General features: G+C 40.5%; 4 protein-coding genes and 1 long non-coding RNA gene across 10 annotated transcripts in view; 3 read left to right on the top strand and 2 right to left on the bottom strand.

The window, feature by feature from the left end:
- The window catches only part of LOC143148260 (protein Wnt-4), a 93,018-nt gene extending 80,972 nt beyond the window's left edge, over positions 1-12,046 (top strand). For 4 of the 5 annotated variants that reach the window (XM_076314443.1, XM_076314441.1, XM_076314445.1 and 1 more), the window contains 3 exons: positions 6,159-6,336; positions 7,347-7,578; positions 8,249-12,046. In XM_076314443.1, coding sequence (XP_076170558.1) covers positions 6,159-6,336; positions 7,347-7,578; positions 8,249-8,450 — 612 coding nt within the window. In that variant the 3' untranslated portion in view covers positions 8,451-12,046. The remainder of the gene's footprint in view (positions 1-6,158; positions 6,337-7,346; positions 7,579-8,248) is intronic. The other variant, XM_076314442.1, reaches the window with a different exon arrangement.
- Positions 960-3,351, top strand: LOC143148230 (uncharacterized). The gene is made up of 2 exons (XM_076314342.1): positions 960-1,698; positions 2,701-3,351. Exon 2 carries the CDS (start codon positions 2,854-2,856, stop codon positions 3,295-3,297), a length of 444 nt encoding a protein of 147 aa, XP_076170457.1. The 5' UTR covers positions 960-1,698; positions 2,701-2,853; the 3' UTR covers positions 3,298-3,351.
- An 804-nt stretch (positions 12,047-12,850) lies between the features above and the next one.
- LOC143148259 (UDP-glucuronosyltransferase 2B7) lies at positions 12,851-17,011 on the bottom strand. The gene is made up of 4 exons (XM_076314440.1): positions 16,102-17,011; positions 15,177-15,522; positions 14,337-14,595; positions 12,851-13,677 (listed from the first exon to the last, which is right to left on the bottom strand). Exons 1-4 carry the CDS (start codon positions 16,467-16,469, stop codon positions 13,166-13,168), a joined length of 1,485 nt encoding a protein of 494 aa, XP_076170555.1. The 5' UTR covers positions 16,470-17,011; the 3' UTR covers positions 12,851-13,165.
- LOC143148263 (uncharacterized) lies at positions 16,406-19,630 on the top strand. The gene is given in 7 exon segments (XM_076314447.1): positions 16,406-17,197; positions 17,400-17,564; positions 17,624-18,157; positions 18,227-18,389; positions 18,456-18,693; positions 18,771-19,063; positions 19,065-19,630. Coding segments are annotated over 6 exon segments (1,341 nt in total). The 5' UTR covers positions 16,406-17,197; positions 17,400-17,497; the 3' UTR covers positions 19,111-19,630.
- Positions 19,330-20,885, bottom strand: LOC143148262 (uncharacterized). Of its 2 annotated transcripts, none has more exons than XR_012992440.1 (3): positions 20,524-20,885; positions 19,808-20,354; positions 19,330-19,531 (listed from the first exon to the last, which is right to left on the bottom strand). It is a non-coding gene; the product is annotated as an uncharacterized LOC143148262 (long non-coding RNA). The 2 variants fall into 2 exon arrangements; XR_012992441.1 differs by having other exon boundaries at positions 20,492-20,860.
- Positions 20,886-20,968: the final 83 nt, after the last annotated feature.

The following is a 20,968-nucleotide window of genomic DNA, read 5'->3' as shown; positions in this document are numbered from 1 at the left end:
AGAACATCATTTATTAAAAAAAAAAAAAAACATTTATCTAATTAGAGAGAAAAACCACGAATACCCCGCTTAATGTAAAAATCAATGCAGCTTGCACTTTCTTCGGAAGGTCATTCTTGCATTCTGCACAGTAATATTTCCACTTCGAAAGATTGCATTTTTGCAACAAATCCCATTCACCACCTTGGTGAAGAAATATTATCTAAGAGAGAAAAATTCGTCTATCCTGAACATAGTAATTATTGGGTCGTTCGGAAAGTCATTTCGTTTTCCAAAATGGAGAATATTAATCCAACAAAATGTTTACACACTCTAAAGAAACCGTGTTTTTACAAAAAAAAAAACAAACGAAACGACTTTCCGAACAACCTAATACTTTGTATTCGCGACACCTGATTGCATTGCCACAAGTGCATTCCTTGAAAATGCAATTTATCGACGGGCACACGGAGTGCTTCGTTCCAATAAGTTACGTTTTGTTTAAACACGAACCGACGAACACAAACACACAATATCCACTCTAACGTCGGATGAGTTCTTTCAGAAAACACCCGGTATAATCAGATGAATGGTAGCCTGCGCACAGCTCACCGAGAGAAGAATTTGCGTTGGTCCATTAGCACTGGAAATAACGAGGGTGGTCGCGGTTCACCCTCTGTGTCGAATTGTTCAGCGTTTGACGTGGCCCTTTTTTTTCTTTTTTTTTTTTTTTTGTTTTTATCGTCGAAAGTGGAGAGAGAGATAGAGATAGAGAAAAAGATAGGTAGATAAATAGATAAATAGATAGATAGATAGATAGATAAATAGATAAAGAGAGGGGGGAGAGAGAGAAATAGATAGGTAGATAGATAGATAGATAGATAGATAAAGAAAGGAAGAGAGAGAGAGAGAGAGAGAGAGAAAGAAAGAGAGAAAGAGATAGATAGAGGGAGAGAGAGAGAAAAGAAAAAGAAGAACCGGGGAAAAATATGTACGTAGTTGCACGTTTCCTTTCCCCAGCGATTCCTCGATTAGCCGGTCCCTTTAAGCGTATACACGGGTGAAGCACCGCCCCCGCGCGTGGAGGCGCATCCCCCAATTTGTCGTCTCGATCTCTCCACGGTCGGTCGACGTAAACCTTAACCCTGGACGAAGACAAAGCTCGTCCTGTAAACGGATGCATTTCATGCGTACGGCTGACCCCTTGTAGACATTGCTAGCTTACAAGAGGATTAAGGGGGCTAAGCTTGTTAAGTTGCAACAACCCGCCCCGCCACCCACCCACCCACCCTCCCTCTAACGGCGCCCCCGTTTCCCCCGCTGCACCCGGACATATCGGCCACGTAACTCGCACGTGAACGATATGCACGCGAACGTAAATACAAGCACGCGCTTGGAAACGGGGACGTGGAGAAGAGGAACCACCGTGCGATGGAAAAGATGCGAGGAAGGTGTGCTGCTGGGTAAACGGAGAGGACACGCGAGTGGAGGAGCAATCGGAGCAGCCCGGTGAAAGGAGACGATTCTATGGAAAATAATCCGGACGCGAGAAGGAGATCAATGGAGGGCAGCCAGGAGGGGGGTTAAAAATTGTACGGGTCCCGTTCGATCCTCTGTCGGTGGGTTTCTGAATTTTGCTGGCGTGCCAGGTGACTTGGTCGGTGGTGATCGTGAACCGTTAAGGGAGGACAACGAATCGTCGAGCGCAGATTTTAAACGGTACTCATTGTTACTCGTCGAATAATTATGTCTGAGCACGTAACTTGGGTATACGCCCGTGTATCTGTTAGGTTACGGGAGATATCGGGAAACGGTATTGGGGGTGTTTGTACAACGAGGGTAAGGGAAACAAAATTGGAAGATTTTTTTCTATCGCTTTACAAGTTGAGAATCACTGGCTGTTGAAGATCACGTATACGTGACGGCGGCGGGCGAACACCGGTCGGGGAGGATTGTGTATACGCGACAGTGGCCAACAACTACTGATCGGCAGAGATCACGTGTACGTGACAGCGGCTGACGAGTGGTGGTCGGCGAAGTCGCGTATACGTGACAGCGGCCGATGACCGGCGGTCGGCAGAGTTACGTGCACGTGACTGCGGTTACTGCTGTTACGATTATTTTTCGATTTTTGGAAAAAGATCGCTTCCTTTCGCGCTGTATGTAATTATTAAATTACGGAAGATATTGGGAAATGGGTCGGTTTGAAATTGCTGTGAAATAATGGGAAAAATTGTTGGAGGAGGTGAGAAATTCCAAACATTTTTTTCCATTATTTTACACGCTGGGAATCCACGATAAGCGAAGATCACGTATACGTGAGAGCGGCGGACAAACACCGGTGAAGATCGCGCGTACGCGACAGCGACTAACAACCACTGTCCGGTGAAGTTCGCGCATACGTGACAGCGGCCGATGACCGGTGGTTGGTGAAGTCACGTTTACGCGACACCGGCCGTAGAAGCGTAAAGTTGTTCCAAGTACCCGAACAGGGAAGTACTCACTGAAATTGTGAACGTTCGCGTCGAAATTCGGCTCTTGCACCTTTGTGTTTCCGTTACGTAAAAATAAATAAACAAAATACACAATAAATATCGCGCTTGAAAATTTTAAACGTCCATTCATTTCGTACGGAATAACCAGTCGAATGCCAACGAGATCTACCGAATGTAAACGTGTAGAAGACACAGAGGAACCGTAACCCTCGCGGTGGAATTACAGACGTAAACGAAAAAGGTCCACCCGGTGAAGAAACAACGTGATTCGAGAAGCAGCTAAAAAAAAAAAATGAGAAAAAGGAAGAAAGGTGAGAGCGCGGAGAGGAACAAGAAGAGAGCGTGAGAAAAGACAACACGGAAGAGACGGGATAGTTCAATGCGAGAGAGAAAGAAAGGGAGAGAGAGTGAGAAAGGTGGGGAGGTAGAAAAGGAGGAGGAAAGGAGACCAGAACACGTGCTCGAGGAGCTCACGTGGCAGGAAGAGGAAAGTGTCGGGAAAGCGGCATGTTTCACCTTCGGGATTACATCGAAGCGCGGAACGACGGTTTCCGCGCCGCCGTTCCGCAGTCAACGGCCACGGAGACTCCTTAACGAGGCTGATCCCGCGGGACAAATGTCTCGCTCGGGCCCGCTGACAGATTTTCCAGATAATGATGTTTGCCGACTCTCTCGCGCCGAGCGACCCGGACCAGCTTTAACGAACGCGAGCCCCCCCTATACCTCTTCGTCGATAAGTCGACGTACTGCAAGGAGCTGGAACGCGCAGTGTTTTTCAAACTGCGGGTCGCGACCCATCGATGGGGTCGTGAAATCAATATAATGGTTCACGACGTAAAAAAAAAGGAGACTTATATTCGCTCGTTCGAAGTCTCGAATCGATAATTGGATAAGTCTTTGTGGAAAAAAACAATGCAAGAGTCGAAAATTCAATCTTTTCACCAGGGAGAAGAAACTTCAAATTATTTAGAAATTTATATTTTACGTCGACGTAAATTTTAATTATTGTACGAGTTTAAATTATGTAGAAAATTTGATTCGCTTTTATCGCTATAGGAGAAGACAGCGATAACTCGAACGCGTTAATTCGTTGAAAGAAAATTGTGTTTGTAGAAAAGTTCGTACCGGTCATTTCTTGGTTAGAGGAAGAAATGAATTTTTATTCGTTCGAATCTTCGAACATCGTGAGTGTCGATTTTATTAATTTTGAAATTATTTGGGATACAAGAATGTAAAAAGTGTATTATTTTCATTTTCCGGTAGAGCATGTTACACAGCATAGGCAGTAGCCGAGAAACGATATTCCGTGACGCTTGCATGGTCGCTCACATTGTTCTCTACAGAAGCGACGTCGGACGTACCGGTGACGCTATCTTTTGGCAGTACTAGTAACTATACATATATAGACTGAAATTGCACTTGTCGCTACAGTATTCCCACGAGCACATAGAATATTTCGCGAGAGAAGAAAAAAAAATTTTCAAACCTTACCACTTGCATTGTTTTCCACGAAGACTCTTCAATTATATCGAACTTGAAGAATAATTAAATTAAAGAACGACTTTGAAAAACTAACCAAAATCGAAACTCGTAGAAACATACGTACGTACACTTCGTCGTGAAAACATTTTCAACCTCAATTTAGATAATTAAAATTAAGATAAGAGAAATAATAAAATTCTAAAAAATTTGAAACAAATTCACCTACCTAATTTAATCAGTTTATCTCATACATTAATTTTTACGATTGTCGTAAAATTACGATTAAATTTATGGTATCCGTGGATTTAATTTAAATTGATGGTGGATTTTTTTTTTTTTCGTCTCGCGAAGGGGGACCCCAATGAGCGAGATAACTTTTTTAAAAAATTCTCATCGCTGAATCTGAATTCCATCTGGGGGCATTCCCTCCGGGTTTCCAGCGCGGAAATATTTTACGCGAGACGGATCGCAGCTGAGACTGGGAGAACGCGACGAGGGAACGGCTTTAACAGTCTTGTCCTCTTAAGCGAAGGTCTCGTTTAACGCTTCTCGGCGGGACCTTGAATGCTGGTCAACAAAGTACGTTTCGCTGTTCAGGTGCGGGAGAATAATCTTTATACCTCCCGATAGTGATCTCGGAATTCCAGAAACAGTATGGATCGGAAAATGAGCCCCGATCTCGTAGATCCTAGTCATTTGGACGAATATTGACCCACACGATCGAGCCTCTTGAGAAATATCGGGTCGTTCGGGAAGTCGTTTCGTTTTCCAAAATGGAGAGTATACAATTTAATAAAATGTTTATACACTCTAAAAAAAAAATCGTATTTCGTTTTTACCGGAAAAAAAAACGAAATGACTTACCGAACAACCTAATAAAAGAAACGATTGATCAATATTAAATAAACATTGATAATTCGTGGTCAAGGTCGTTTGAAGGTTAAATTTATTTGGACGTGGGGAGAGGGGGGGACTATGCGAGAAACAATCTATATAGTTTAATTCTGAACTATGTATACGGGTGATCGTAAAATGATCTTGAGAAGGATCTTATATCGTTGCAGCGTAGTCAAGGTCACTTGTAGGTCGTTGCGCTTACCTGAACGATTGTGTCACTATAACGAAGAACAATATATCGATTCCATTCAGGGAAATCGTGGTGATTTGTAAATGACCTTGAGTAGAACTTTTTTACAAGATATCGGAGAAACGTCAATTTTTTTTTATTTTTGGTAATCGAAAATGAACTTTTTTACTACGTTAAGATGCATTACTCTTTTTGGTTTCTCGTTAGTGGTGTTACGCATACACTCGACACACTTGTGGGATTTTAAAGTGGTTTTTACCTATTGTTTCTTTTTCAAGATTTGTACATTCCCGAAGAGGACCGAATAAGATCGAAACGTGTCCCATAAATTGTTCATAGTGTTCGTCATTCTCAATGTTCCTGACAAATTGATCATTTCGTATAAAAATCAAAAAAAATTTTCAATACAGTATATTTACATAGTACTCGAACTGTATTAGTACAAATAAGAGCAACTTACCCGATTATTAAATATTAGCAACTTGATTTATGATTACCAAGATTAAAAATAGGAATTTTCAGGCAATATATACAACCTGCTAAGAAAATATCGAAAAATATATACCATGATCCATAACAATTATAACACCCTGTACTTTTCGTAAGAAAAAGCTCGAGAAAAAGTCGATAATACGACTTTTCGAATGTGATCTGTTTTGTATTATTTTTAAAAGTTCGACCTATAGTTTTATACAAAAACAGAATGTCAGTTTTGCTCCAAAATATCGCCAAATGATTAAAATCCCTTAATATTTCGTTCCAACGGGTGCGCGCGTAATAATTATTTACTTCTTCGACAATGTTTCATCGAGTTTGAAAATTGACGACAATTTCACATTCGCTTTCGCTAAGTGTCCTAATACGTGTGTACGTGCTCGCGAAGAGTCAATTGGTCCCCCACGATGTCACTCCTCTCGGTGATGAATTACTCGCACCTCGTGTGCGGGAGTCCATTGACCGCGTATACCGAACGTACTCGTTGAACGCCCCACGGGCGTTCCACGCACGGGATATGTTGCCCGCGCAGTAGAACCGCCCACAGCGCCAAAAGTGTCGAGACACACCCGTCCTGTGTCGCTCCATAGATCATGGGAATCTTCTTTGTGTATCCACAGGACATACACTTCGGTGAGAAGTTTTCGCGAGAATGGTCCGACAGCGGCGAGGAGCCTGTGAAGGAGGGTGTCCTCCAAGGACCGAAAGGGCTGGCTGGCCAGCTGATGAGGAAGCACGATAGCGAAGCTGGCAGGCGCGCCGTCCGCTCGAGAATGCAACGCGTGTGCAAGTGTCACGGTGAGCCATTAATGCGTCGCGCAGATAACCGCCGGAGCGCTGTCCACGGTCTTATTTTTCATTCTGCCCGCTTTGAAGACTCGGAGGATTTCACCTATCCCTTTGTCTTCCCTGACTCGATGCGCGTAGAATCCACGGAAAGACGCATTCCAGGAACCTAAACCTACTCTCTCCAGCTCGGAGAGGGAAGATCCGTTCGCACGGACCCAATCGTGCGCCATCTTTTTTTTCCGTGGGGTCACAAAGTGTCCCGTAACCGAGGAACCGAACCAAACGGAGCACGTACGGAAGCTCTTCTAATTTTTAACCGTAGTGCGTCTCTTGGGTCTTTATTGACCCATCGTCTCCTCTTATTGTTTTCGTACAATTAAATTTAACAATTCTATACATTGGGGTCAGTTTTTCGATCCGAAGAGTCGTACGATCGAGCGGAGGGAACGCATTGGGGGTTAAGTATCGTCTTGTTTTAAAAATAGTTGATTCGAACATTTAAACGTTTTCGACCTCGGTTATAGGTCCTCTTCGGGGAATTAAACGAACTTAAAATGAAAGAGAGAAAAGTATCGCGATTTTGGATATTTGTCGTGAGTACAGATAGAAGGTTGTATACGTTCCTCGGGTATCTTAAACGAGGTAAGATTAGGGAGAATTATCGCGCGGAAATTTGACGAGGACCCCGAAAGATTGAAGAAAAAAATTTTTTTTTTGTCAAAATCGCTTCTTGTATAATACTTTATGGGAAAAGACGGTTTTTGTAAACTCGTTACGTCGATCGTGATCTCTAGCAATGTAACATGGAACTGTAGCTAATTTTTTTCTGAACAGCTTGTTGTTATCTAAACAATTTATGAAAAAAAATTTTGTTACGAACTCTCGTACTATATTACATTCGAAATGCAAAGGCACGCTAACACATTGTGCACTTTCGGTGCACGTAGCTAGGTTATGTTATCAATTCGGTTACATATTTTCATAGAAATTGATCCGAGCGCAATTTCGTGCACCCGTAGGTATGTCTGGTTCGTGCAGCGTGCGAGTCTGTTGGAGAAGATTGCCAGCGTTCAGGGTGGCTGGGGCTGCACTGGCGGCGTTGCACGAGGGCGCAGCTCTGGTACGACTGGCGCAACGTGGCGGTAGAAGAGCGGCGAGGTTGTGGCCCGCTCGCCCGGATCTCAAGCGGCCGAACAAAACGGACTTGGTGTACCTCGAAGACAGTCCCGATTACTGCGAGAAAAATCTCACGTGAGAAATCAATCACTTGCAACTAGTCCTCAATTGTTTCGTTTCTTAGATAATCTCGAAAGAGGATCATTAATTCATTTTTTGGTACAAACGGCGTCGAAACCTCGAAAGATGCTCGTCTGCGTTTGTACTGCAGTAACATTCATCTTTGCTAACCGCCCCCCTCCCACTACTCAATGTCTCAAGCTGAAATCCAATCCTACGAATAAAGACAACGAATGGATTTTTTGTTTCAAAAATTGAACTTTCTACATTTTTCACTTTATATTCGTAATAATCGTGTTGATGAGTCAGTGATGTCCTCCTGATTAAAACGAATCCAAACACGACATATATCGGACAAATTTTACTGCTACTCTACACTTTCACAATTTGGTATATTGAAATTCGTTAAAAATAAAGTTCGTCCGATTTGCATCGTGTTTGGACTCATTTTGATCGGGAGAACCTCGCCGATCCGTTGATGCTGTTATTGGAAGGGTAAAGTGAAAAAATGAAAAATTTTCATTTTTGTAATCGAATTCGGTAGAATAAGTTTGTTGCTCATAGCCTCTCGGTATTCCTGGTAATTTAGCTAAATAAGAGCTCGGCTGATGTTTACGTAATCGGATTGTTAACTTTCGTCCTCGATCGGTGTTCACGTTACTGAAACCGTGTTCGTCGTTTTCAGGCTCGGTATCCCCGGCACGAGAGGAAGGATATGCAACCGAACGTCCCTGGGTCTGGACGGCTGTCGACTGTTGTGCTGCGGCCGGGGCTACCAGACGAGGGTCCGAGATGTGACCGAGAAGTGCGGGTGTCGATTCGTCTGGTGTTGTCACGTGCAGTGCGAGCTCTGCCGGCACACGCGGGAGGAGCACGTCTGCAATTAGGCGCACGGTCCATTGCATTCCGGTCGGCCTACCGAAAGGTGCTTTCACGACCCTCTGCGTCCAGGCAGATATTTTCTCCCACGACGATGATACCGTGCGACGATCCGTCATTGTTACGCGGACGTCGTTGGATCGAGGGTAGACCGCGCTTCTACCACGCTGTTTTTAAGTTAACCTTAAATGGCCGGGCCTGGCTGGCTCTCACAGGGGGTCAGTCGCGGGGCCGTAAAACCGCCGCGAGAGGCTACAAAGTGTGTGACACGTTACGTTAGAACATTCTGTACCTGACAGTCAGAGTGTCGTAAGTCCACTCTTCGGCAACGTTGACTTTAAGCGTAGCTTTCAGACGGTTAGATTAACATATCTACGTGTGTTTGTGCTCTGTGGGGCGGTCCCGAACTTGACCACACCTCCCTTACCCCCTCCAGAATATCCACGCTAGTTTTCACGGCTAGGAGAAAAGTATATCGAGACGTTTCACGATCTACGTGTTGTCGTGGTTCAAGGTCACGAGTTTGGACATTCCAAGGTTCATTCCCCGATCTCGTGAATTGCTCGAGGTCGTCGAAACGTGTTATTGCAATCTGTGGATTTTTAACATACGATAAATATGATTTTAATTCTCAAGGTCGACCAAAGGTCACCGAGCAACGAATGCTGCGTCTTCGCGTTGGTTACAAAAAGTGTATTTTTTCTCATACGAGAGGAACGACCTTGAAGTGTCCAACAGTGACCTTGCGAAGACCTTATTGATGAAAAAAAATTGAATTCTTCGAAACGATCTTCTTCTCCTCCTTCTCTTCCTCCTATGCTTTTCTTCGTCATCGGGGACAAGAAAACGACGTCCAAGGGTGGTCACAGTGAATTGGACACCCTGTGCAGAGGACCTCCGAAGTCAAAATCCCCCCCCGCAAAACTGTGTCGAATTGTTTCAGTATTAATATCATAATAGCAAGTACAATGTGTCTGTGAAGTTGCAGTTACGTGGCTTATTATGCTAGTCTGGCTCTCAGGTGCACCATTATTTACGTAAATGTTAACATGTTGAGGATCGACGACGAATTGTTCCGATTTCCGAGAAATAAAAATGAAAAAAAAGAGAGAAAAAACGAAAACAAAAGAAACGAAAAAAAAAATGTGACGGGAATTGGAATCGGCTGAGAGCACGTTAGCGATGCGACTCTAGGGGCGTGTGTAAGGGTAGCCTTTTTTTTCTCTCTCTCTCTCTAAAGGAACGAACGCTTGCGCTAACTCCCTTTTGTGACGCGAGAATGTCGTTTGCTGCCCCCCCCCTTCCCCTCCACCACCCGCGACTTTGAAACTCAATATGTTAATAATTTGCGGTTTTTGCTGACGCGAGAGAAAGATAGAAGAGAAGCGTGCGTGTGTGTTCCGTATGGACGAGATCGAGTGTTCGGATAAGCGAGCGGCTGAGCGAGAGCATGGGAATAGAGTAACATAGGCAAGATATTAGGCCACTCGACGACCATTCTTCTTTTTTTTTTTTCTGTTTCGTGCTCGCACATTTGCGTATGACGCGAGAGTCTTATTTATATCGAAGTAAAAGACCTCCACGATGTGTAGGTATCTCATTGTATACCAATGCTCTCTAGCGCGTAGAACCACTTTGTCTTCACCTAAATATGGAGCAACTACAGTGGCCCGCAAAAGTATTCCACGCGTCTACGCTCGAAAAATTCGACGAATAGCGCTCGTGCAAGTCGAACCGAAAATCTGAAAAGTATATTAGATAAGTTACATATACGTTTGCCTATCGAATCGAAGTATGTGGTCAGAAGCGATCGACACTGGAGCTAAGAACTGTCGAACATTTATGGTATTCGAATACTTGAGCTTTCGAATATGTATATGCGCATCGGTCCAAATATCCGGGTATTCGTATTCGAATAGCGTGACCACTAAGTTCTTTCGTTGAACTTACAGATTAATGGTATTAATAATAATATTCGAATACTCAGATATTCAATATTTATTCGTAGCATTCAAATCCCTGTAAGATATTTGAATATTAGTTGAATAATCTCAGCCCTGGTCGAAGCAAGCAACTAATAAGTACTTGCTTTGTTGACACCTATTTCAAACACCTATTTGAGAATATTCTTACGGCTATAATGAATTATATTCAAAAAAAATTGAAGAAAATCTGTCAACATGTGTACCAATTGTGAGACATTCGTTGACAGGCATGAGCTGTGTAAAGATCAAAAGGGTATCTAATGATAAATTATTGTAAAACTATTGAACATCTATACACTACTAAAATGAAGTAAGGAAGTGGAGAATGAATTAAATATGACGAGTATAGCTGATGTATAGCATGTTGAACAGTCAAAATATTGGATACTTTACCAAGTAACAAAGTAATTGTGATTACTCACTTTAAGCTGAGTATTTGGGACATTTAGCACGATAATTACTTTTTACGTAGTAATTACCATAATTATAATCATTAATCGATTATTTACTGACATTAATCGATAATCGCAAACTACATTTGTAGTCTATAATCATATATCAGTAATTTGTAACAAATCTTTCATTCAATGAAAGATCACTATAGCCTTTACTAACTTTTTTATTATTAACTTATTGAACCAATCGTAATCAAAATTGTATAGTCGTCTGAGGATTAATTAGTCACTCACATGCGATGTGACTTTCGCTTTAATTATTTGTACTACTCAGTAATCGTGATCAATAATCACTGACTCGATTACACAGTAATCGTCGGATTAATTTATCTCAACTCTGGTCCGCGTTGTATTCTAACCTATTGTAACTTTGTCCATGACCTTCGTGCAGCTCGTGCCATAAATGTTACGCAACTACCAAGTCGCTAAATTTTGTCCCAGACGCCATAAGTTCCGGTGAAACTCGCACAACATATTCGATATAGTTTTTATCGGTGAGCGTGTTCGAATACTTTCGCGCGTCACTGTACACGACTCGCTATATCGGCCGTGTTCCGGCGAACAATGCGAGTTACGAGGACCGAGACGAACTACGAGAGCGTGGAGTCCACGTCGAGGCGAAGTGAAAAGGAGAAGAAAAGAAAAGGGGAAAAGGAGGCCGAGCGCGCGCGATACGACGTGTATTTCGTCCGGCTGTCGGCAGTTCGCCTCGGGTCGCTCGAATCGGGAACAATTCTGCCAATGACTGTACATACTGTCTTCTTACTGTTTTGTAGATTTTACGTCCACGACTGTCGCGCTGTATATAGATAAGCATACACACGATCGATCAATGTTTACGTTCATCGAATGCTGCGTCGAAAAGGAGACGAAACCGGAGCTTCGAAGAGTGATCGCTCCTGCGTTTTCCGCGGCGCCCAACGAGGTCTGTCTCGATCTTTTTCACCGTAGGGACGGGCAAAATTCTTATTATAGATGAACAATTTCGAGCAACGAACGAAAGACGAACAACCTTCTTCGATTCGTCGTACGTTCGATGAAAATTACGACCGGAATTATAAAATGAAATTGTATATTCCACGTTGAATGCTTAAAATCTTGTTCGATCAATGGAGGAAGTTATTCACGTTCGATTGGGAATAAACGTTACGCGTAAATCGCTAACACGGTGTTCTTTCATTCGTCGTCTATCGTTCGAATTGAATTTGCCCGTCTCTGTTTTACCGACGCATCTGACATGTTTCCCCGAGTTTCCCACTGCGAGTACAGGGGGGCGTCTGCGCAATTCGCGTCCCCCGATTCGCGCGCGCGAAGGAAACTGCTATTTCGTCGCATACGCCAAGCTGATGGAAGCCACACTCTAGTCAATTACGAAGTTCGAATTCATCGCGTCGCGAAAGCGCTCGTGGCGACGGACGCGTCTCATACGATTTTTATGTTTTGTCAATTTCGAACGGAAATTTCATCGTTTCATAAATACCGTCGACCGTCTTTTTTTTTTTTTTTTTTTTTTTTTTTTTTTTTCTCCCTTTTATATACACCGGGAGGCACACGATTTTTTATGTGCTGCGGAAGATAAGCGGGCAATCAATTTTTTACACTGGAGATCGATTTATTTTATACTACCTTGTCTATTGTTGTAACGCTTCGCATCGAACCAAGTTTTTCTACGACGAGCACCGTTTTTTACAACGATCCGATCGAGGAATCGAACACAATATGCGTGTTTGTATACCGGCGCTCCATTTATCATCGCTCGAAACGACACTTAAACTGCCAATCTGATTTAAGAGAACATGGCCTTAACGAAGGAACGAGTCGTGTTTGCGAAACTAGGTACCCGTATTCGTCCGTACGTTTTAAGGATCTAGCGATAAACGCACACGAGCGAGCACTCGTGCGACGACGACAACGACGACAATGACAATGACAATGACAGCAAGAACGACGACGACTATGACAACCACATACAGAGCGCAGTATTGACAAATTTGTAATTTATTTTCCACACAACGCTACACTGTACTTCTAGCTTTTCCAATCAATCAACTTAACGATCAAGTATTCTCGTAATAGTTACGTCTCTTCATTAGCAATGAGATAACACACCCTAGCTCGTAACATTTGTATTTGTATGTACCTGTACTCTACGTGCATTTATATAAATACATATGCGAAAAGTGTCCGTATTAGCCAGCCCCTGGATTCCGATGTCGTTCTAGCCGATCGAACTGTTATCGGTTGTTACAGGACTTCTTTCTTTTCTTTTTTTTTTTTTTTCTTTTACCACGTGTACCTTCCCTTTGTCTTTTGCATTCGTTTGGATATAAGAAGGTACCGCACCAGCATGCAACCGATGGTCGCGAAAGTTGCCAAGACGCTGCCTACGAACAAGCCGAGGAAAAATTGAAGATCTTCGTTATGCGTTCTAACGGGGTCGATAGCTGTGAGCAATTCTACGTTCTCGTTTTTGACCCGGGCCATGTAACCGAGCCAATAAATCAGTCTGTCCATGGCAGGATTTAACTTGTCGCGGATAGCCATGGAAACCCGTCGAGCATTCTCGCGATACGCCGTCGCCTCTTGTATTTGGATCACTGTGTTTGCTATCTCCTTACTAGAGATGGCGCGAAGGTTCTCCGTGGAGCGCGCGAAACCCAACTGCGTCGCTCGAGCTGCGTTTCTGGATTCGTAGGAGTTCCTAGGGAAACATATCATCGGTGACCGATGGAATCCGGATTCTAGGAACTCCGTGTCAGTGCAATGGCTAAGCACCACTATTGTGCGGCTGTAACCTGCAACAGATATCAGGTTGAGAAAGAACTTTTTTGGAGCATTTAAGTTCATTTCTAAAGATCATATTGGACATTGCTCAGAATCGGTAGACCAAGATTCTCTTATGCAAGCTGTTTCATACAGGTAATGCTTGTAACGTTTCAGCAGCGTCTACGGATATGTTTCTCAAACGTGTACGAATGCAATGAGGTCAACAGTAATGTGAAACGCTGAGATCATCTTTTATATAGATACTGCTGACGTCTTGAATTCGAAATTACAGGGTAACAATTGTGACGATGGAAGTCTTGAAACTTACAAATACCTGTATAGTACAAATTTTTTCAATTTGAATTTCTAAATTTATATGTATTGGTAACGCTTAATATTTCCACAATGTATTACTTTATAGCAAAGTTTTTTGCTTGGACTGTATACATTGAGAATATTTACTATCAAGTACTCTAAATCAAATTATTTTATGCCATATACAGGCTCAAATATCGAATAAAGAATATAATATAAATACTGAATCGGAACAAATTAAACATTATCGTCTATCTAATGAAAGTATAGATTTCCTAATGAAAAAATAATTATTGATAGCCTTATTAGAAATTTATAATAATAATATGCAAAAAAAAAAAAATTATAAGATTCCTTTGCAATCTTCCTTTACCTATTAGATCTTGCCGATCAATCGTGGAACGAACAAAAAGGTTCTCCGGCAGCGCAGCATCCGAACTCTTCCAGTCTCTATTTTTCCAAACAACTGCATGGCCATTCCTGCCTTGCGGCAACTCTTGTGCCAATTCTCTAATTAACGTTTCATAATTTTCGTCCAAGAGAACCACGACTGTTCCCAATCTGAACTCGATTAACGCTTTTTGGAGGTCTCCTGGCAATGGGTGTGCTCCTCTACAATGATGACAGCCAACCTGCAATATTACATGTTATTAAAATGATCTTTTTCTTGTTATTGTTTTATTACACAGAGTAATTAAAAAGTGGAGTCAGAAAATGTACAGATATGTGTCTTGTGACTGAACTGCTGTTCCAACAGATTTTGTAGTGGTAGTAAAATATTTATTATAATTTCTATTCTTAATTTTAAATTATCAGGCATGAACCGCTTCTCAATTTAAATTGTCTATATTTAAAAAACAAAGAGTTGAAAACCCACATTCTGCAGTGAAAAAAAGAACCAAACGATTTTTCTGCCAATTGAATTACACAGCTATAGTCAGGTTCTTCTTCCCTAATCCCAATATTCGAAAATGGCTACCTCATATAGTTCAGTATAACCTCTCATGGCGCCATTTTCAAATCATATCATATATTATCAAAGGAACAACATTTTTTCCAATGGATAGATTTTAACTGAGTATATAAACTGTACAAGGAACACAAATATGCGACTGTGATATTCGCTCTTTGATCAAACGAATCGAACGTTAGGGAACGTTTTATCAGGGAAACATGGCGGTGTATGGTCTAAACGATTTTCCATCCCACTCACCTCGACTATCAGTTGCGTGAGCGGAGCGAAGTCCGACCGCAGAAGGTTATCAGCGCCCCAAAGTATGAGGCGAACATTGGCGTAAAGATTGTCTAAATTGAGATCGGCGTCTGGCAAGTATTTTCCCGCTACCCGGAGAGCATACGCCGCACACTCGTATCGAGCCGTAGAGAATATTGACCTCCTCGAGAAACTTGTTCGCAACCTTGTCCAAAATCCGGCATTCTGAACCAGTAAGGCGGCGCACGTGGACTTGAATACGTAGACCTCCTCGTCCTGATTGCGCATCCATATCACTGGAATGGAATCGATAGCTTTGGACCACGGTATCAAGCAACCATCATGCCTAAAATCAAAGAATTTAAATAGTGTATGTGCATACAAGTAGCAGTTAATTCGGGAATAAATCGAAAAAGAATAAAAATTTCGTGTTAAGACATAACTTATTTTACTTTCTTTCCGAATTTCGGGTTACAATAATTTTTGTGTTTGAATAATTCTTAACCACAATTGAAAGGCTATTCGCGCCAATATCCCTGATTATAATTATAACTACGAACATTAAAGCTATTTTCATTTGGAAAAGAAGAAGAAAATATTTCAATATTTGATACAATTAAACATATAAATACATCATGTTCAACAATAATCAAAGTTTATGGTAATCAGTAAATAGTTTATAAAGTTCAATCGCAGGAATAATTTTTTTTATACGTTAGGACTTGCCGCAACAGGAAGTAGGTAACTGATGTTAAACATGGATCCGCGATCCATACTGCGTGGGTCGTTTGGCGGAAATAAATTTTTAAAGAATGGGAGCGTTCCTATTTATCATGTTACAATTGAATGAAGAACATAATAATATTCGATACATGCATAGCACTAAATGGGTTCACAAAAATATATGATCATAAGTAGAACGTACCTAAGCGCAGGAAATATGACGAAAGTCGGCTGAATTTCTTGTATTTTCTTCGCAATTAATTCATCCTTTAGCAGAGATTCGCAAGCCTCGATAGCTTTGCTCTCGAGATATGCGGATTCGTCAACAATAACGTTCACTATTAACACTTCGACATCGATCAAAGTTTCATAAAGATCGTTCTCGCTGTACGCCGGTATTATCAGCGTAGCATCGATCCCTTGATCCGACAACGTATTGGCTAGCAAAGACAGATCGTAAATGTCTTCGAACGCAACTACCACTGCCGATTGCGGGGGTGCAGTCAAGCTTGAACTATTCACGATATGTAGGACACACAAGCACGCGCATAATTTAATGAGTAGAAACATTGTGATCGAGCGACGGTAGCAATCGATAAAAATGAGGATGAGTTTCGTACGATTCACGCGCGCTCAAACAGACGATGTTTGCAAGTAGCGAGACACTTTCAAGTAGCAGAAGGAGAAAAACTGAGATGTGATGTATCACGAACGAATGCAACCCATCTATTAATTACGCACAGAACTTATCAACGTCAGTCATGTGTTACTATGAAAAATTATATCAATTGGTAGTTAATTCTTGTAGAGTCAATTATACTTTGGACAATTGTGCTCATACAAGCACACACTTTTGCTTATTCACATCTTTGTACACTATAAAACAGTAATGTTATCCATTCGTGAAAGCAACAAACTTTTATAACCTCTTAATCGTACCGGATCGAATGTGCCGTACATTACGCGGCAGTTAACAATTTTTCCATGTGTCGTTAATATTATTTATCTGTAAAATAATAATGTTACCCGATTTAGTATTCAAATTTTATTTCCAATCTACCAAATCGAATAGTAATCAAGTAGAATACGTTTTATTTCGAAAACTAAAGGGTAGTTTCCAACGAACGACTCGTCACTGCGGTGCCATCTGTTAAGATAAAATTTAATAGGGTACATTGCATCCGATTAACGTTGCGATCTCCACTCTGCGACAGTCCATGATTGGTTATAAACATTGAAACGTGTTTTGTAATTAGATACAGTTACGTTGGTGAAGTGATTTGATTTGAATTGTGAAGGTAATTGAAAATAGGATAAATATAAAAATTGTGAGCACGATGTCTTAAAATAGTTTATTATTTGAACCTTTAACATTGACATTATGTTGTTGAAACATTTATTATGTGTTCAATGACCTTTGAAATTAACAAAGTTAATTAAAAACGAAGTTAACATTTTTATTTAAAGAAGTAAATAATGAATAAAAGCTAAAATTTGTAGATGAAAACTTAACTTGTTTAATAGTTTTCCAACCATACTTTAAACATACGTTGTGCAGCTGAAATATAGATAAAAAATCAAAATGAGTTTTATATTCGATGCTTCGAAACAGTAGACCATTACTACCTGTGCAAGCAATTCTCAGAATACAAGTAGGTTTAAATACTGTATCAAAATGAAAGATACAATAAAAATGGGCACATTTCCTATGATTCATATGTGTTTTGTAGATTTTACATTTGGAGCCATTGGTGCTTGTGATGCAGGGAAACCAACAGGGTTTTCCTTGGCATCCACACCTACACAACAAAGTAAAACTGGTAGTATGTTTGGGACTGGATTAAGTACTACCTCTGCTCAGACTACAGGATTTAGTTTTGGAACAACCACAGCACCTCCTGCGATTACTACAACTCAACAAACACCCAATTTGACTTTTGGCACGAATACAATTGCAAGTACAAGCTTAACCTCTGGTGCAACTAGTACATTGACACCTTCAGGATTTCCTACAACATCTCCAGCTGGAAGTACACTAGGTTTTAATTTAGGAGGCAGTATCCCTGTTACAACAACAACAACTGCACCTACATCAGGTTTTGTTCCTAAACCACTTACTGGTGGATTCTCCTTGGGAGGTGGTGAAGTCACTTCATCTACTGGAACAACTGGTTTAACATTTGGTACACTAAATACAATGGCAACAGGTACAGCATCTACTGCAACAACAACATCAACTACAACAACAACAGCAACAGGTATTGATGTTTGAACATGTGTAAGTTGTTTAGTCTTATATTAACCACTGCATGAATATGATTTTACAGGTTTTTTGTTAAATACAACTGGAACAACTTCTGCAACCACAGGATTCACTTTTGGTACAAGTACAACTGCAGTTAGTACAACAGGATTTTCTTTGAACAAAACTTCTGCCACTCCCAGCCTTACAACTCCAAGTACTCAATTATCATTGGGAACGACTACTACGTAAGCATACACTTTCTGAATTAAATACGCAGTTTTGATTTACTATTAATAGGTAAAATCTCATAGTGTTACTTCATCTGCAAGTGCAACTCAACCGGCAAACATAAACTCATTTGAAGAATCTATGAATAAATGGACTTTAGAATTAGAGGAACAAGAAAAAGTACTTGTTAATCAAGCTGCACAAGTTAATGCTTGGGATAAGTTGCTTATAACTAATGGAGAAAAAATAGTAGCACTCAATCAAGAAGTTGAAAGAGTAAAAATTGAGCAGGAAGAATTGGATGATGAATTGGACTATGTTGTACGTTTATAATTAAAGTACTGAAGTAAATATAGTTCATAAATATTTTGTTATAAATATATAATAATTAAATGTAGGTTGGTCAACAAAAGGAGTTAGTACCACTGGAAAAGGAATTAACGTCTCTTTCGGTTTCCGATCTCGAAAGAGAGTACAGATACCAAAAGTATCGTTTAGTAAAGGATCTCGATACACAACTAAAATGTATGTCAGAAGATTTGAAAGAAATCATCGAACATTTGTATCAAGCTATTCGTACTCAAGATTCTAGTGATCCAATCGTTCAAATTGGTAAAATATTAAACGCGCACATGTATAGTTTGCAATGGTTAGATCAACAAACTGGCCTTCTCTTTCGGGAAATACAACAAATTCAAACAAGAAAATGAACGAAATTTAAGCTTAGCATATAATTAATTGTCTAGTTTTGTAATCGCATAATGTGAATTTTTCCATTTTCTTTTGTTAGGAACACAACTTGTACTGATTACTTTTATCCGTTAAGGAAAATAAAACGCGAAAAGAGATATTATGTAAAAACTAAAATATTGTAAATTAACGATGAATATTTTCAAGAAAAAATAATTGCTAATGAATGTTTCTCTAATATTTAACAAATATCTTATGCAACACTGAAACAGTTAAAAAATATTTATTTATTGTAAACGCTATTACAATTTTTTTATTTTTCGTCCAAAATGTTCAGTCCTCTGTGTTGAAATGGCTAACCTCGCATTCGTGGTTTGTTTAGTCGTTAACTTTTGTTGCTTAGGTTTTTCTTGAATGTCAAATTTTCAAGTTCTTTTAATATCCATGAAAATTGCATATGTGACGTGATCTGAAAAACGCAATTTGATGGCGTGTTAAAACGTTTATTAATTTATAATCTAAAATATAGTAAAGTACGCATTAATGTATGAAAAATAATTAGCAATTATTAATTACAATTTCTTATTTATTAATCACTATTATTTTAAAATACAATTATTAATTAGTATCTATTAATTGTTAATAATACTAATTAGTAATTCTTAAATGGAAGGAATAACTGTTAAGAAATGTACATATATGTATCCACTGCAGAAACGCATCGTAAATTGCAAGATAAACTCACCCCGATTTGAAATTTGCATGGTATCTGGCTTGCTAAGTTGTCAAGGTGGCGCTTTAATCACGGGGAATAAAACCGTATCAGTAACTCAATGTTTAACAGGCGTCGCGTATCTGGTTTGGAAAGCTGTGATTAACCGCAGACGCATTCTCACAAACTGGTTCTTCCCTTCCGACATATCAGCTCCGCGTACCATTTCCCTATATTTGCACCGCAGTAAAAGCAAAGCGGCCAGTAAAAACCGCGAAACCTACCGATAAATTCCTTCCCTAACAAGTTGTTCTCAGAAAGTCAGCAGCAAATGGAACTTCACCCTCGTTCAAACGCTTAGATTATTAATTCTTGATTGAAGACCCTGAATACCTTCACCAACAGCAACTTCTGTACAACTCTTCGTTTCACTTAATATTTTCTCGGTAGAAATGAGTAAAATGGGATTTTACATTTTCTGACACGCAAGGCTCGCGCGATGGCGCTCTGAACCAATAATCAGAACAAAGTGGATATATCCTTCGTAATTATTGAACTTAACGACATCTATGATCTGCACCTATAAATACCGAATAAGAGTCAAACTCCTAAACGTCTGATAATTGTCGTTTCTGAACAAATAGGATTTACAATCTGCATCGAAGCATAAGCTTTTAATTGTAATTTGAAAACTACAGAATGAAATAATGGAGTGACCTCTGTTCATTAAAATTTTTTCGGGAACACACCAACACGTTTCCCTTCCTCGTGCACAGCCCTCGTGCTGCGTTCCTTGCTTCACCCTGACTCTCTCTTTTTCCTCCTTCCCCCATCACACCTTCTTTCTCCTATTTTTTATTCACAGTTTTCTCATATACTGTTCTTCTTTCCCCTTGGCCGTGACATTTTTTCCAACATTTTCTTCCGACGAAACTCTCATCCTCGTTCCTCTTCTGTCTTTTTCGCTTGGTTACTGTTCCCGTACGAGTACACCGTCTCTCTTTCCCTCAATGTTTCGTGGAGCCAACACTTGAAGGAACAACGCTGAACAGCACGCATCATCACCGGGTGAAAGAGACGAGAAGGGTTCGTTTCGTCTCGTTTTGTTTCTATGAATGCGGCAGCTGTCTTTTATTTGCTTTTCTGACATTGGCGCGCAAATCGCCGCAATGTGTTGTACATTACGCGGCAATT

Source organism: Ptiloglossa arizonensis, chromosome 6 (genome assembly GCF_051014685.1).
Source record: "Ptiloglossa arizonensis isolate GNS036 chromosome 6, iyPtiAriz1_principal, whole genome shotgun sequence".
In the NCBI taxonomy this organism is placed as follows: Eukaryota; Metazoa; Arthropoda; class Insecta; order Hymenoptera; family Colletidae; genus Ptiloglossa; species Ptiloglossa arizonensis.
The sequence above is the reverse complement of the archived record's forward strand: the minus strand, read 5'-3'. Positions and strand labels throughout refer to the sequence as shown.